Source organism: Aethalodelphis obliquidens, unplaced genomic scaffold (assembly GCF_003676395.1).
Source record: "Aethalodelphis obliquidens isolate GAN/ISIS:26980383/991018 unplaced genomic scaffold, ASM367639v1 scaffold9, whole genome shotgun sequence".
Taxonomy (NCBI): domain Eukaryota; kingdom Metazoa; phylum Chordata; class Mammalia; order Artiodactyla; family Delphinidae; genus Aethalodelphis; species Aethalodelphis obliquidens.
The window spans coordinates 45,188,785-45,206,639 of NW_020837953.1; the positions used below are offsets into that span (position 1 = coordinate 45,188,785).

Genomic DNA, 17,855 nt, shown 5'->3' on the forward strand with positions numbered 1-17,855 from the left:
CGAAACAGTCTAGAAGGAATGTTTTTGCCTTTCTTAAATTAACCCTTATTATCACCACTATAAATAATTAACATAGGAATGTATGTCCTAACTATTTCACAAAAGATGTACAACCCATCGATTCCACTGGGCAAGCACAAAGGGAGACAGAAACAAGCCCCCTTGACTGCTGCTTCTATGACATTGATCTTACCAGGCGAGAAGTGGGTGTTAAAAGTGCTTACTTCAAAGTAAATAAAATTCTAAGATCAATTAGAAAAGGGGAAAGAAAAAAACTCTTCACCGACTGCCCAAATTAATCAGATTTTTCTGCTACTTCTTGGTTCTGACACTACGTGCATTCTCAAGTTCTTCTCTATTTGTTTAATCAGTTATATATGAATACGCCCTGTCCTTCTACATTCTTTTTGATATAGATTCTGATATAGATTCAGAATCTGTAATTTCTAAAACCTGGACAGATCAGATTTCATTTGAACAGCCAGCAAAGGACCTGCCAGCTGACTGGAGTGGAATTTTGTAATTAAGGAGTAAAATGTTGGCACTTTCTTGCCAAGGAACTGAGTAGATGTGTAAACTCTGGGCAGCGAAATAACTCGTAAGGAATGAGAACAACACAAGTCCCACTGGGCAAAGATGGAGAAGCCAGAGGCAGCTGGGTATGGTGGGAGGAATGTGAGTTCTGGACTCAGGCTCTGCCTCGTACTAGTTGTGTGACTAACCTCCCTGTACCCACGTTTCCTGGCAGTAACTAGGGGCGGTGCTGTGAGGATGCGAGTGATAACGTAGGTTGAGAGCTGACACAGTACCCGGCAGGTGATGCTCATAACTATTCGCAGCTACGAGTACATAATCGGTAAGATTTATTTCTCCTTATCAAGTCTAGATCTGAGACAAGGTTGGGATGTTATAAGTCTAGAGCGGAGTCAGTGAAAGCAGCATACAATTCTGGTATCTTTGTTAGAGGAAGCTGGAATTCAACAGGCCCGGGAGAGACAGCGTTTCTCCCACAGATAGCTTACAGTAAAACAGATAATAAAGCACTTTTTTCAGGTACAGAAATTGATTCCTGACAAGGATGTCTGCTGCATTACTACAGTCATGGATGAGGACTTTATCTACATGAAAAAGACACTTCTATCTGTGGGAAATTTACTTGAGAAACAGTGATACAACGCTCAGCCTAATACAAATATTGACCTTCCTGAATCAGTATTCGACGTTGCACCAACACCCCTCTCTCTTTATACACCCTCTAATGATGCTTCTGAACACCGACCAATTGAATGCAGCATACCTCACTCCTACGGCTGTCTCTATTTATAGCCTGGAGCTATTTTTGAACACTGCTGGGCACAAATATCAACTTGGTACAGAGGAAACTTCAATTTAAGAGCAAAATTGTAAGACAATGAGTGGGAGGGTTAGAAAGACGGGGCTATTATATTTTCTTGTTCAAAGTCACCTAGAAGACCCAAGCGGTCTCTTTCACTCGGTTTTCAGGGGTGAACATTCAGCAACATCATGAGCTATGCTTTAGCCTCTGCTGCCATTCCACAGGCCGTCTAAACAAATACGGTTTGGCTTTACCAAGGCCAAGGAGGTGAATGATTAGCAAAATTTAAGATTAGAAGTGAAAGCAGCGGGACTTCCCTGGTGGCGCAGTGGTTAAGAATCCGCCTGCCAATGCAGGGGACACGGGTTCGAGCCCTGGTCCAGGAAGATCCCACATGCCGCGGAGCAACTAAGCCCGTGTGCCACAACTACTGAGCCTGCGCTCTAGAGCCCGTGAGCCACAACTACTGAGCCTGCGTGCCACAACTACTGAAGCCTGCAAGCCTAGAGCCCATGCTCCGCAACAAGAGAAGCCACCACAATGAGAAGTCCGCAAGCGGCAATGAAGAATAGCCCCCGCTTGCTGCAACTAGAGAAAGCCAGAATGCAGCAATGAAGACCCAACACAGCCAACAATAAATAAATAAAATTTAAAACATTTATTGAAAGAAAAAAAAAAAAAAGAAGTGAAAGCAGCATCACAGTTGTACCAGACAGTATGACCCCACATGCTCTTCAGTGGACTGCCCGGAGTGAGCTGGAGGGACACACTCACACACACACACTCACACACACACACACAAGTTCCAGCCCCTCTGCCATTCCTAACTAGCAGCAATCCATGCAACTGTACGTAAGAGAACATGCCTCCCAGAGTAGATTTTGCTCACACCTGGCAGCTCCTAAGAATACTCTTCCAACAGATAAATGGAGGGCCTCTCATTTTAGATCTTAGGGTGGGTGAACTGAATGATGACTGATCTTTACTCTTTGATCTTAACGATGACTGATCCTGTTCATGTTCTTGACAAATGATTACATGTAAGTTTTTCTCCAAACTTGTCAGGCAACAACTATGAAATTTTTTTCTATGTACCACTTTACCCCATGAGAAGGTCCTAATGCTTTAGTACATGCAAAGTTTCTCACATCTTGACTTTTCAGGCCACCTGGAGTCATTTGACCCTATCCTGTTTGGATTCAAAGCACACCTCTAATTAAGACTTATAAAAGTTAGTTCCTAAGCACCTAGGCACATGCAGGGGTAAGACTCCATTCCTCTGATACCTGGACCCAAACTGGACACAAGAAAACTCATCACCACCACCACCACCTTCATCATCACCATCATCATCATCTTCTTCTCCATCTTCATCACTACTGTCCCCAGAAAGTGCGAGGAAGAGGAAGGAGAAAGGACTGTCGTACATACTACCGTAACAAAAGCAAAAAAAGTCATCAGGGAACAAAGGAAAACAGAGAGGAGGAAAGCTTTTACAATTGCTGGCCTTTTAATGAAATCTTACGCTACAAGTTTTGTCTACTGACATGCAGAAAAATAATTCACCTAAATTATACAAAGGCATAGGAACCCTTGAGGGGTGGAGGGCGCGGATTAATGGAGTCACGATACTGCTTCTTTCTAAGGGGCTGAAAACAAAGTGTCAAGGCATAACCACTTGCCAGAGGTAAGGGATCTGCTCCCTCAACCCCTTGGTCTGACTGTATTTCAACTATGATTAGCAACAGTACGAAACGTGGAAAAGTGGTCCTGTGAGCCCCAACTCTCAAATACAAGCTGGCCAGTCTCTGAAATTCATTTGTCAGGAGGCATGACATGTGCACTCGATTTCAAACACCAAGTGACTTCTTTTTATTTTGTACAGGAAGGAGGAAGAGTGAGGGGGAAGAAGGGAAGAAAGGGTCTCACCATCAAGCAACCCATACTTTCTGATGTGACTGAAGCCTGGCTGGGCGTGGACTCGGGGCACGAGTCTACCGAACCAGTTAGACACGCGGGTTAATGACCCCAAACAGAGAAACACAGGTAACTGAGGTCAGTGCCACACGACAGTTCTTCCAAACCGTGTTAATCTCCTCTCCCTGCACTGCAAACACGCACCCGACTCTCCTGCTGCATAGATACCTAGGAGAGCTCCTTAGGGAGGAGGGCCGTCTGCTCATGGCACCCGCACCGGATGAGGCGGACAGTAAAGGTGGCCCCGCGCCGGTGGGTCTCTGTCGGGAGGAGCTGGCGGGCACGGCTTGAGGGCTACTAGCTGGGGTGGGCAGGCCTGGGGAGCTCGACAGGATGGAGCTGCCCGAGGACCGCGGGGCAGGAGAAGATGACGACCCCCAGGGGTGGGTGACAGTGTAGGGCCGGTACCGCGGAGACGAGGGCTGGCTTCCCGCAGGTGTCCCTGCAGCTGCGCCGTGAGGACTGAGGGAAGCGGGAGGAGTGGACGCCTGGCTGGCTGCCCGGGACGGGGGGGCCAGAGGCAGACTCATCATTGGCACAGAGCTCCAGACACTCATGCTGGGAGCTGGGCTAGTCTCATAGAGGCTAAACGAGTTGAGAAAGGGAGGAAAGGAGAGAAAATTGAAGAAAAGCTTGAGATAAATAACTAAAATGGAAAATATCATGTTTTTAAAGAATAGTATAATTGCACTTCATATCTCTAAGTGTTCAAGTATAGAGATCTTTTAGAGACTCACCTAAATAACTGTAAGTAGACTGCCGCACTGATTTAGAGGCTATACTTATAATATGAGAAAGCCTTCTTTCCAGAGAATAATATACTATACACAGTCATTTGTTCCTAAAACTTAACTTACCAGTAGCCTAACCATGGAAAGCCACAGAGACCCAAGTGGAAGAGACAATATCTCCTCAATGAGTCAATCCATCCCCCAAACACAATACATGTCATAATCTGCATGACAGGCCCACAAATGAACATTCCCTTCTCTTACATACTTCCTGGCTATTTTACCACCAATGACATGTGCAAAAAGAACCACACCGACCTAGATAAAGAGCTGGCACCGAAGGAACCCATGCTGCAGAACATGGGGCTTGTTCCTGGATTGGAGCCGGTATTTAGCATGAGATTTCTGTCTGGTGACCGAGCTGCCGCTGCAATTGGCTGGGATGTGGCTGTCAGACTGGCAAATGGGTTTTCATCTCTAGTCTGAGTGGACATCATTAGCACTTCCATTAAAATCTGGCCAATCAAGTCCTTAAAATCAGAGAACACTGTTGGAAAGGCAGAATAAAGAAGAGGTTACACATGGTTCTTCATACACACAGTCCTTGAATAAGCCAAAGTGAACCAGAGAAGTTCGATGTGGTATCTTGGGTTGGATTCTGGAACAGTAGAAGGACGTCAGTAGAAAACCTGGTGAAATCCAAATAAGGTCTGGAGTTTAGTGAACAGTAAGATCTTAGTTCTGACAAATATACTATGGTTATGTAAGATGTTAACATTAGGGAAAACTGCGTGAAGTGTATATAGGAACTCCCTGCACTATCTCTAGAACTTTTGGTAAATCTAAAATTATTCCAAAACAGAAAGCTTATTAGAAAAAAAACAAAAAAGAACTGGAGCCCAGCTGATGAGAGTCACTGCTGATATATATTAACTATAAAAAGAAGCTACTCCCAACTACAGAGGTTAGTTTATCACACTAGAAATGCAAACTGGGTTACTATTTCTTCACCTCTGTATGTTTATATAGTTAAACTGTTAAGTACAAAGTTCAAAGTATTTTATGAAGGGTCTAATATTTAGTCACCACCTGCCTTTCTGGAGCAGACTCTTGTCTTCTAGCTTCCTTCTTATTCTTTGCAGCTCCCAACTGCTTTACTGTAGGTCTTTAGATATATTTTAAATATTACTAAATAAATAAAATGTCTAACCCATGTAAATCTTATCTGATTTGTTATTAAAAATTACCACTTATATATGTACTGGACAGATTTAAGAATCTTAACAGTTACAATAATTACAAGTGGCAGGGTTTTGAAACTCATGGTTGCTAAGCTCATCTCTATAACCAGAGTTAAGAAGATCTCAGTGAAGTCAGAAGTAAACTGTCCATCCACCAGGAACACAGAGGACTCATGTGTGTGGGTGTGTGTGGGTGTGTGCGCACGCGCGCGCACGCATGTCTGTCATGGAAGACAAGCAGCAGAGAAAAGGGAATGCAATCTCCTTGATGTTCATTCACTCATTTAAAATGTATCTACTGAGGGATTATTAAGTGCAGGCACTGGGAATACATCAGTGAGCAAAACAGACAAAAATTCCTGCCATCAGGGAGGTTATACACTAGTGATACGTAGAAGAACACTCTGGCGCACTTCCCCTCCCTCTTCTGTTCTCGAAATGACTGCTGTAGAGAAAAGTGAGTGTGCCCTGTAATACTGGTATCTTGCTAAGAGTTTTATTACTTTGCTGTAAGTGTGGTTTAGTGTAGCCTCTTAAAATAGAATCCTGTAAACACTGCAAAATATCAACATGTGCTATCTTGCTAAGCAGTTTAATCAAGCCGATTTACTCCACTGTCTCCATATGACCCGGGAGGCACTTACAGCAGGCATAGGCCATCCAGAGCGCCTCTCTCAGGATCCCCGGAGACTACCCAGTATACTCCTGCCCAGAGTATAAGAGGCACTAATGCTCTCTCTAAGCACCTTCCTATTGCAAAGGAAAAAACTTCAACCCTGAGACAGTAGAGACCATTAACTTATTTATACGGTTTTCTTTTAGAGAAATCAAAAAAGTAAAAAAAATAATTTATCAATAAGATAGGTGGAAAGTAGCCAAACAGCAGTGGCCTCATCAAGAAGTATCCCTGTAATCAAAAATACAACTGCAAAGCAAGACAATGAATGTGGATAGGAGGGAAAGACAAAAGATTTTTCATCCTGGTTTTCTATTAAGGGCTCTGAAATAAGACAGCTGAGCTTGATTCCTACCTTCTTTTGGGTTCTGCTTAAATTGTGCAGAAAGAGAAGAAAGAAAGATGACATCTCTGTCCCGGTCCTTCCAGGAGACACGGAAGATCTTACAGACCAGCTGTAAGGCCTGTTCTTCAGACACTTCAGAACCTGATGAAGGCTCCTTGTGAGGAAGAAGATTTGAGGGTTAATTTCAAGTAGTAGGAGGTGTGAGTTAGACTTTAATAGAAATACCTAATTCTGATTTAATTTTTTACAAATGAGGATATTTTAGAAATGCATAAAACTATTCACCTACTGATTTAGGGAAAAATAAACTTGCTACTATGACTTCAAGGTTACAACATGTAGGTCTCACGAGCTTACAACGCAAGTCTATGGGGTGGGTGGAGTATAAACCAGCAGGATTGTTATCAGGAATTGCCAAGGAAGACAGTGATAAAGGATGTACATATATCCCATTTATTTACTTTTCTGAATGCTAAAAGACCAGGTTGACATTCTAGGTATACAACCAATTTTTCTCTAGAAATGTTTCCAGAATTCAATGTTTTTCACTACTTTCCATCACAGAAAGTATCATATATGAAAGAACTTTGTAAACACTCAAAACCTATACAAAATAAAGCACTGCATCACCAGGAGGCTACAGCCCAGCTTCTAATAATGTTGCTGAACACCAATAATTTACTGAACAGAAAGTGATGCAATTATCTCTACCAGTTCTACACCATGACACACACCAAAAACCCAAAAAATCCTTTTTCTAAATATAGGGAACTAAGGCTCAGATGATAACAAAATATAAAAGCCTCCTGTTTCCTCACATTCTTGCTTCAATTCCCAGTCATTTCCCTCAGAATACAACCAAAGATGTGATGACCTACTTGCTTAAGCAATTAAAGACAGACAGAAAAAAATTCAAATTAGCTCTAAATTATTTGCTAACATTTACTGAAAAAAAACATGGACCTGAAACAAAGATAACTGAAGGATTTTTATCAGGTAAAAGGACTGAGTTATACTTCCACTAATAAGGGTGATCAAGGCTACCCACTTTTCCTGAAAAAAGTAAAAGAAAAAACCCAGTCAACTAAACAGGATCTGCTGGTTTGGGGTGGCATTCTCTCATGGACTTTACAGATACAAGACATGAAGCAGTGTTTATTTATATTACCTGTAACTAAAAACAGAAGCAAGGGCTTCATCTCTTACCAACCTTATCGCTGAGGCTCCTTTTTTCTCTTCGGTCATTTTCATCAACTTCCATATTTTCAATTCCTGAATCCACATCCACCTGGGACATGCTTTAAGTATAAAAGACAATCAGTCTTTCACCTTAGATAAATCCACCCAATGTCATAGCTACTGGTTGAGGAAAAGTTTTTGTTTTTTGTGGTTTTTTTTTTTGGCCGTGCCACATGGCTTAAAGGACCTTAGTTCCCCGACCAGGGATTCAACCTGTGCCCTCAGCACTGAAAGCACCAAGTCCTAACCATGGGACTGCCAGGGAATTCCCTGGGGAAAAGTTTTAAACTATCAATCAAAATCAGTCAGGAAAGCAAAATAATAAAGGTTCATCTTTTTTCTCATTAATTTTTAAGAGCTCTTCATATATTAGGATATAAACATTCTATCATTCTTGTTGAAAATATTTTTCCCAAGTTGTCATTTCTTTAGGCTCACTTTCAAAAATAATAATAATATTGTTGGAAATATTTTCCTCAAGTTGTTATTTTCTTAGGCTCACTTTCAAAAACAAAAATTAAGAGCAGGTTTTCTATACATTACTATTTCTAAATGATATACAATCAATCAGAGCCTGATTACAAAATCTGGTGAAGTACATATATTATTTCCCCCACATTAAATAACTGTCCCAGCACCACTTATTGAAAAGACCATCCTTTTCAACACCAATATGAAATCACCTACGTCATATGTCCAACTGTCATACGTGTGCAGGTCTCCTTCTGGATACTCATTGCTGTTCCATTAGACAATCTGTCTGTCCCTGAGCCAATACCACTGTGTTGTACTTACTACGACTTCACAATAAACCTTGCTATATGCTAGGTCAACGCCTCTACCTTATTCTTCTGCCTCAGGAGAGTCTTGGCCATTCTTGGCCCTTTGCTCTTCCACACATACTTAAGAATCAGCTTGACGGGTTCCTTAAAACTCCTGTTGGGATTCTGACTAGAATTTCACTGACTCTGTAGATCAAATTGGGAAGAAAAGACCTCATTATGTTACTGATCTATCCATGGACAAGGTACCTCTCTCCAAGTGTTTAAGGTCTTCTTTCAATAATCTTTGATAATTTTCTCCCTAAGTCTTCCACTTCTTTTGCTAAATTTATCCTTAGGCACCATATATACATACATACATACATACATACATATATATATATATATATATATTTTTTTTTTTTTTGGCTGTGTTGGGTCTTTGCTGCTGCGTGCGGGCTTTCTCTAGTTGTGACGGGGGGGCTACTCTTTGTTGTGGTGCGCGGCCTTCTCATTGCGGTGGCTTCTCTTGTTGCGGAGCATGGACTCTAGGCGTGCGGGCTTGCTTCAGTAGTTGTGGCTCACGAGCTCTAGAGCCCACGTTCAGTAGTTGTGGCGCACAGGCGTAGTTGTTCCACAGCATGTGAGATCTTCCCAGACCAGGGCTCGAACCCGTGTCCCTTGCATTGGGAGGCGGATTCTTAACCACTGCGCCACCAGGGAAGCCCAGCACCAAATATTTTTAAATGAAATTGTGAACGGGCCTTTTTAAGAGTTAAGTTTTCTAATTTGTTGCGAGTACATAGTAATGTAACTGACTTCAGACACAGACCTCTTATAAGCTACTTGTTTACTTATACACTGGGCTTATAAGGCAATCGTTTTATCTCCAAATAATAACTGTTTTGTTTCTTTCACTCCAATCCTAACTTGCTTTACTGCAGTGGGTAGGATCCCATGTTGAATAGAAGCAGAAACAGCACTCATCCTTTTTTTATTCCTGATTTTAAAGAGAATGCTTCTAATTTCTTACCACTGAGTATGAGAGCTGCTGTGGTTTTTTGGTAGATGTCCTTTATATTAGTGAGAATAAGAGGCTATGTTGTAGTAACACATACACTCTGCAATCTTAGAGGCTTCACACTATAAGGGTTTGTTTCTTGCCTCCGCAAAGTTTGACGAGTGAAGCAACCTTACGCCATCTTTAATCTATGCCGTCTGCAATATACAGCCTCCAAGGTCACTAGAGCAAGAGAAGAGAGGGATGGAGGAGGATCATCGGCTCAACCGCCTTCACCTAAAAGTGACACATGTCACTTCCATTCACAAGTCTACTGGACAGAACTAGTTAATTGGCCCCAATCTGATGGCAAAGGAGACTGGAAATGCAGGGGAGCCTGTGGAATATTTGGTGAACTCTGTCTCTGCCCTACAGTTTAAGGATGCAACTTTCTGTCTCCTGTTTGCTAAGATTTTTACCATGAATCAATGTTGAATTGTATCAAACCTTTGCAACTTCCAAGATTATATGGCTTTTCTATTTAATATATAATGTGGTGAATAATATTTATAGATTTTCTAATGTTAAAGCACCTTTGCATTCTTAAGATAAACCCAAGTTGGTCATGTTATATTATTTTTTTTAACTAATCTTTTAGTTGAAATATACAGAAATGTGCATACATGATGTGTTTGGCTGAATGGTTTCACAAAGGAAACATACTAATGTAACCGACACCCAGATCAAGCAACAGAACATTACCAGCACCCCAAAAGTCCCCCCTCATGACCCTTTCAATCACTACTACGCTAGCCCACAGTAACTGCTCTCCTGGCATCTAGCCCCATAGATGTTTTGTCTTCTTTTTATGTGCTGCAGTATTTGATTTGCCAATATCTTCAGACTTTTGCAAATATGTTCATAAGCATGATTACCATGTAATTAATTTTCTTCTTTTACGTTATTCTTGTCTGGTTTTGTACCTTAAGGTCATATTAGTCTCGTAAACTGATCTGGTAAGTTTAAAAATTACCTGAAAAATGTGTGTAAAGTTGGAATGCTGGAATTACCTATAAAATCATATAAGAAACGTGCTTTCTTTGGAAAATTTTAAAATACTGATTCAATTTATTTCACGTTTTTTTGATTATTCAGGTTCTCTCTTTTTTCTTGAGTCAATTTTGGGAGAATGTGTTTTTCTAGGAATTTGATTTTCATCCAAATTTTGAAATTTATGTGCATCCTGCATATTTACATTTTTCGCAGAATTCTTTTTCAGTAACAAGTATTACTGAGTGCCCGTTCTATGCAGGCACTGTTCCAGGTGTCTGAGATGCCAACAAACAAACAGACAAAAAAATCCCTGCATCATGGAGCTTCCATTCTAGTTAAAGGGACAAAGATAATAAACAATAAAGAAAGCATATAGTATATGATAAATGCTATGGAAAAATTAAAGAAAACAGAGCAGGGAAAAGGCAATTGAGAGGGCAGGGCTTTCCCCCTTTTAAATGGGGTGACCTCACTGAAATGCTATCTGGGCAAAAATATGAAGGAGGTTAGCCATGCACATATCCAGAGGAAAAGTATTCCAAGAAAAGGGGTTTTATTCCCAATATTTATTGATATTCTTTTTCCATTTTTCATTTTTAATGTATTATCTATAGCTTTATATTCTCTTTAAGAAGCACATTAGCTGCAACACACAAATGATGGTATGTAATATTTGTTATTGTTCAGTTCTAGATACTTCCAAATTTCCATTATGATTTCTTCTTTGACTTGTATTTAGAAGCATGATCTGTTTTTAAAATTTCCAAATTCATGATGGGTTTTTAAAAGATTTTTTTACCTTATATAATTATCTAAGCTAATGTCAGAAAACGTGATCTGTATGATTCTGACTCCTGAAACCTCTGGGTCAATGGATCTTATCAGAAAAGAATGTGTATTCTCCAACTGCAGAGTGCCAAATTCTGTACTTTCAATTTGATCAAACTTGTTAGCTGTGTTGTTTAATTTGTCCATATGCTTACTGATGTTTATTCTCTTTGCTCTATTGATGACTGAAGAAGACATGTTAAAAACCTCCCATTATGATGATGTCTGTGTCAATCTCCTCTAGTTCTATCAAGATTTGCCTTATTTCATGTTGCTATCACATTACTAAGTGCATATACTTTGGAAACTGTTATATCCTACTGGTGAACTAAACACTTATCACTGTACAGTGCTTATTTCTAGTAATACTTTGTGACAAAGTCTAATTTATTAATATACTTTCCCCAATTTTCTTTTGTTTAGTATTTTTGCCCGGTATATATTTTTCCCTTTCTTTTATTTTCAAACTTTCTCTAACCTAATGTTTCAGGTATGCCTTCAGTAAACAAGAATAAAGCTGTCTTCTATTTTGTTTTTAATCCAACCTGACGTTTCACTGTGATTTACTGTGATTACTGACGTATTTTCATTTCTTTTAACCATCTTATTTTGTGCTGTTTGCCTTTTTTAAAATCTGTGTTTCTTTCTTCTCTTTCTTTGAATTGACTTAAACCCCCTCCCTACCCACCCCAATTCCATATTTTCCCTTTGCTGGTTTGAAAATAAACTCTTTCTATTCTTTCAGTGGTTACCCTTGAAACTTTATCAAGTATTCTTAACTCAAAATCTAAAAGTTGGCCACTGTCTTTACCCCTCGCCCAAGCATACAAGTCACTCCCCTTCCGGCTTACCTGCTACTGCTGTTCAGTATGTTAGATCGACCTGATGATCTACTTCTCTCCCCCTATCCTATTTCATAAACTGTTATTACTGTCTTACACCATCAGTGTTTAGGGTTACCACATATTTAATATTTTCTTGACTCATCTTTCCTTCTTGCATCTCAGACATTAGTCCTGAGACCATTTTCCTTCGTCTTAAACTGCATCTGTTAAAAGTTCGGGTCTTCCGGTGGCAGACTATCAGGTTGTTCTAGTTTGTTTTTTAAATCTATAAATGTCTTTATTTCACCCCTGCTCTTAAAAGATAGTTCCACAAGGGCACATAATTCCCAGCTGACAGTTACTTTCTCTCAGCACTTAATGCTACTTCCACCATCCTCTGGCCTCCATCACTGAGACATCTATCTATTGTTCTTTTGTAGATAATCTCTCATTTCTCTCCGGCTGCTTTAAACGTCTTTGTCTTTGGTGTTCTGCAATTTTACTATAAAATGTCTGGATATGAATTTCTCTTTGTTTAATCTGCTCGTGAGTTGTTGGGCTTCCTGATCTGAGAGGATTCATAACATTTATCAACTCCAGAAAAATCCTCAGCCATTTACCTTTTTGATAATGGCTTCCAAACCAGCAGAGGAAAAAACATGGAATAAGGAGAAGGGTGGGGAATCTCCCAGTCTGCCTATTCTCTCCTTTTGACATTTCTATTAGATATATATTGGATCTGTGTCCTCTATATTTCTAAATACCCTTCATATTTTTCAGTTCTTTTTCTCTTTGTGGTACACTCTGGATAAGTTCTTCAGCTCTATCATTCCATTTGTTAATTTCTCTTTAGTTATTTTAATCCACTGTTTATTATTTTCATTTCTAGAAATTCTATTTGGTTCTTTTACAAATGTGCTTGGTTGTTTTTATAGTTGCTTATACCATATTCATGTTTTCCATACTCTTAAATTTATTTAAACGTACAAATTTTACATTCTGTATTTGATAATTCCAAACCCCCAAAAACATCTAGGTGAATAATTCTGTTTTTATTGATTCTACAGACTCTTCTTACTCATGGTGGCTTTTTCTAGCGTGCTTTAATTTTTGACCATGAGTTCATATTTCTTGGAAATTTTTCTAAGGACATTTTCTAAAGACTTGGATGATTTATGTTTATATCTGGTAGATGCCTAAAGACACTAGAGAGTCCATTGTCTATGACAGTTCTTAGCCTGAGATTTTTCAGACTACCACGATAGTGTAAATTTAGGTTCTAAACCCATGTGAAAGTTACCCACTGGCCAAGAAATTGCAGAGTTGACTTGATTTTTAAAAATTCATCCACTCAGAGCAAAGGCAATAAGAACACAATTGTTTTTACTCTATGGGGTTGATTTTTTTCTACTTGATCTTCTTCCTGGAAGTGTAGTCCTTTCTGAATTCTTGCCTAATGCGGGGTAACCCCTGACCTGGCTCCTCACCCCAACCCACCAAGTGCACGACAGCCCAGTATCCTAACACACACAGAAAATGGTATCTGTCTGGCCCACTGACATAAACAGAGGGGGCTGCTTGAGGGCAAAGGAGCCAGGCCCTGGAGGTCTGGCTGCCCAAGGGGTACTCGACGCTTCAGCGACTCTGTTATCTTGTCACAGCACACCTGCAACACAGGAAGGCTCTGCTCCAAGACACCCTGATCCTCATGGAGCTCCTAGAATATGGGGCTTACCTGCCTATACCCTTCCAAACTTTTAAAATTTCACCAAGCAGTAAATCTTTGCAGAAATTTTTAGGGGCTGACCTATGCTTGCCAACTTTGCATTTACAAAATAAAGACATTAAAAAAAATTTTTTTTTACCACCTATACCATTATTTCATAAAAGACATTCCAACACCAAAAACAAAAAAAGGTATACAGAACATTTCAGAATAAAACAAAGACCTTTCAATTTATTATATTTAGCTCTGATTTGCTAAGGACTGGCATGGATCTCTGGGCTGGCATTTGAGACCACTGGACTAGAGATTAAAGTGAATGGGTCTTTCCCTTTCCAACAACAAAGCAGCTTACTGGAAAACTGGCTTACTTTACCTTTTTTCACAAGAGACTCCATCGATATCCATGCTCTGGGAACGTGAGAGAGACTGAGATTGTGTTTCAAGGCTATTGGAGGGCGAGCTGCTGAGAGAACTGACTCCTTCACTGCTCTGGCTTCGATGGGCTACTCCTAACCAGAAGAGACATGAAAGGTGAAGTCTCATGTGAGATAACGTCAAAGCTATTTGTAACGGCAACAGTAAACACACAGAATTGGCATTCACACAATCATTACAGTTGGCAACCGAGGACTTTCTATCAGAATATTACACTGAAGGTTGAAGGAACATTAAAATCATAGGAATGTTAGCAAGAAATCATAATTTATCAACAGATATCACATGAGGTCAGTTACAGAGCTACGTCTGATACCTAAAACTAACTCATCACCTTCTCTTTCACTAATTCAAACTATGGTCCCTGAGTACAAATCAGCTTCCAAGACAGTCCAGAAATATCCTTGAAATGTACCAAAAATAAGATACCTTAGTGAATGGATAGAGAGACAGACAGATGGAGAGATGTATGATAAAACAAATACAGTAAAATGTTAATGGTAGAATCTAGGTGATGGGTATATAAGCATTCACTGCAAAATTCTTTCTACTTCTCTGTATGCTTAGAATTTTCATAATAAGATGTCGAAGAGATCCATCTAAGCCATGTCCTTAAATACAGATCAATCCATTTATTAACTGAAGATCTTATCTTGTGATAGTTTGGGGAAAACAAAAATCCTGACATCATCCTTGCCCTCACAGAGCCCACAGTGTAGTGAACCACCGCCAGGCACACAGGGACACAGTGTTTCTAGTAATGTCTTCAAAACCATCTTTTTCATAGAATTTTAAAAATTACTTTAACTCTATGAATATCTTTCTATAAAAAAAAAAGTTTACCCAGGCATTTTCAAGTACTTAAAAAATATATACCTATGTTGCTGAAAGGAAAATGGCTCATATATTTTAAAAAGAAAAACAAAACAATTTGAGTTATCACTTGTAGCTGAAACAACTATCAAGTGGAGGAAACTTTAACCCTCCCAGCATCCCAAGAAAGTCCACTCGCCACCCTTTCAAGTCTCTCTTCGTTGAAGACTTTATCCATGCCCGACAGCAGGTTTTAACATGGACCTGTTTGGTTTTTTTTTTTAATTTTTAATTTTTTTTGGCTGTGTTGGGTCTTTGTCGCTGCGCGTGGGCCCTCTCTAGTTGCGGCGAGCGGGGGCTACTCTTCGTTGCGGTGCGTGGGCTCCTCATTGCTGTGGCTTCTCTGGTTGCAGAGCACGGGCTCTAGAGTGTGTGGGCTTCAGTAGCTGCAGCACGCAGGCTCAGTAGTTGCGGTGTGCGGGTTCTAGGGCACGCGGGCTTCAGTAGTTGTGGCGCGGGATCCGTAGTTGTGGCTCGCTGGCTCTAGAGAGCAGGCTCAGTAGTTGTGGCACACGGGCTTAGCTGCTCCGCGGCATGTGGGAATCTTCCCGGACCAGGGATCGAACCTGTGACCCCGGCATTGGTAGGCGGATTCTTAACCACTGCACCACCAGGGAAGTCCCAGACCTGTTTATTAAAACTTTTGCAGGACTCAGGAGGGAAAGAGAAACTAAATTTTTACTATTCATAAGTAGATTCAAGTAAAATACCAAAAGCATTTGATGTAGTGAGAATTTTGAAATAAGCTCAGAGAAGACAGTAAAACTTTAAATCATCAATTCCAGTGTAACCCAAAATAAGTCCTCAATAAATATTTACTGAAGGAGTAAATAACAGAGCATCAACAATGTCCTGAAGAGAATATCATTTTACCTACCACACTGAAAGGACTGACAACTTTTTAATAAAATAATAAAGTTCAACAATTTTTATGGGACATCAATTTAGCAGCTTTTAAATCTCCACCTTGTAAAAACCAGTTCTAAAATTAAATTGATAATTACAATAAGTTGTTTAAGTAACTATACTTGTAACATAGGGTGCTCTGCTATACTATGTATACAATAACCCTATAGTAATAGAATGCCAGAGTATATCATATAGTTTAATATACTGTATTTGCAATATTTTTATAAGACAACAAGAATATCATCTGAATTCTTTTTTTCCTCAACCCTCCATATGATCTTCACAAGGCTCAAGTGGGGCAATTCTCCCCAGAATTTATTATGTCTACCAGTGTTCCCCAATCTCTACACACCATCGAGAATCTAGGAGGGACCCCACTTCTTTCTTTTTATTTATTTATTTGGCTGTGTTGGGTCTTCATTGATGCATGCGGGCTTTCTCTAGTTGCAGCGAGCCGGGGCTACTCCTTCGTTGCGGTACACGGGCCTCTCATTGCAGCAGCTTCTTCTGTTGCGCAGCACGGGCTCTAGGCGTGTGGGCCTCAGCAGTTGTGGCACGCAGGCTCAGCAGCTGTAGCACATGGGCTTAGTTGCTCCACGGCATGTGGGATCTTCCCGGACCAGGGCTCAAACCCACGTACCCTGCATTGGCAGGCAGACTCCCAGCCACTGTGCCACCAAGGAAGCCCTCCACTTCTTTCTTAAACTTAAAAAAAATGGAGGGTCTCTTTGACTTTATCTAGAATCGATATAAATTAAATACTGTAACTGAAATCAAATCAAAACAACAGAACAAAATATCACTTTGGGGACTCCCCTGGTGGCGAAGTGGTTAAGAATCCACCTGCCAATGCAGAGGACACGGGTTCGAGCCCTAGTCCGGGAAGATCCCACATGCTGCAGAGCAACTAAGCCCATGTGCCACAACTACTGAGCCTGCGCCCCTGGAGCCCGTGCTCCGCAACAAGAGAAGCCACCGCAGTGAGAGACCCGCGCACCACAACGAAGCGTAGTCGCTCGCCGCAACTAGAGAAAGCCCACGCACAGCAACGAAGACCCAATGCAGCCAATAAGTAAACAAATTAAATTAAAAAGAAAAAAAAGAAGCTGAGACTAGATGGGAGAAACAACTTGTAGGACTCACTACAGCTTCAGTTACTTTAACTGAAAGTTACTTGTAACTGAAAGCATCTCAATTTAGAAGGCTGCCAGGTGACTGCCAAGTCACTCCCGGATGAGGACCTCCTTCCCATGGGTGGCAGCCCACCCAGTATTTGTCTCTGTTAGAAAGCACATCATTCTGGAACAGAAGTCATCTCTTCATGCTCAGTGGATAATGAAGCTACCCACTGGCCCTATTTTTACCATCTAGGACCAAAGGAGGCAAGCATAAGCCGGCCTCCTCCTCATGACGTTTCACACTGTTTTCATGGAAAGCTATCACAACCGCCTGAGATTTCTTTTGTTTGAACTACACATGCCTATGTTGTTTTGGTCATTTGCTCTTGCACTCCACTTACTGATCAACAGATCTTTATTCGGTGCCTACCACGTGGCATGCACTGTTAAGGCACTGGGCACGCAGCAGTGAATAAAATGGACACAAGTCCCTGTCCCGCAGAACTTATACTCTAGCAGAGGAAGCAGAGAAAACAGGATATACAAGTAATATACATGCTACGTCAGCTGGTGACAGGAGCTCGAAGAAAAAGTGTCTATGTCAGATAGAGGTTGCACTTTTATACAAGGTGGCCAGAGAAAGCCTTTTTTTAAAAAAATTATTCATTCATCTCTAGTCGCAGTGAGCAGGGGCTACTCTTCGTTGCGGTGTATGGGCCTCTCACTATTGCGGCCTCTCTTGTTGCGCAGCACAGGCTCAGTAGTTGTGGCTCACGGGCCCA

General features: G+C 40.7%; 1 protein-coding gene across 3 annotated transcripts in view; it reads right to left on the reverse strand.

The window, feature by feature from the left end:
• The window catches only part of UBE4B (ubiquitination factor E4B), a 111,562-nt gene that overhangs the window by 61,694 nt on the left and 32,013 nt on the right, over positions 1-17,855 (reverse strand). The window contains exons 3-8 of one of the 3 annotated variants that reach the window (XM_027110248.1): positions 14,112-14,247; positions 7,518-7,605; positions 6,317-6,461; positions 4,363-4,591; positions 3,482-3,898; positions 2,623-2,766 (exon numbers count right to left, since the gene is read on the reverse strand). In XM_027110248.1, the coding sequence (XP_026966049.1) occupies positions 2,623-2,766; positions 3,482-3,898; positions 4,363-4,591; positions 6,317-6,461; positions 7,518-7,605; positions 14,112-14,247 (1,159 nt within the window). Of the gene's footprint in view, positions 1-2,622; positions 2,767-3,481; positions 3,899-4,362; positions 4,592-6,316; positions 6,462-7,517; positions 7,606-9,340; positions 9,551-14,111; positions 14,248-17,855 lie in introns of those variants that run through there. The other 2 variants (XM_027110247.1, XM_027110246.1) reach the window with 2 other exon arrangements.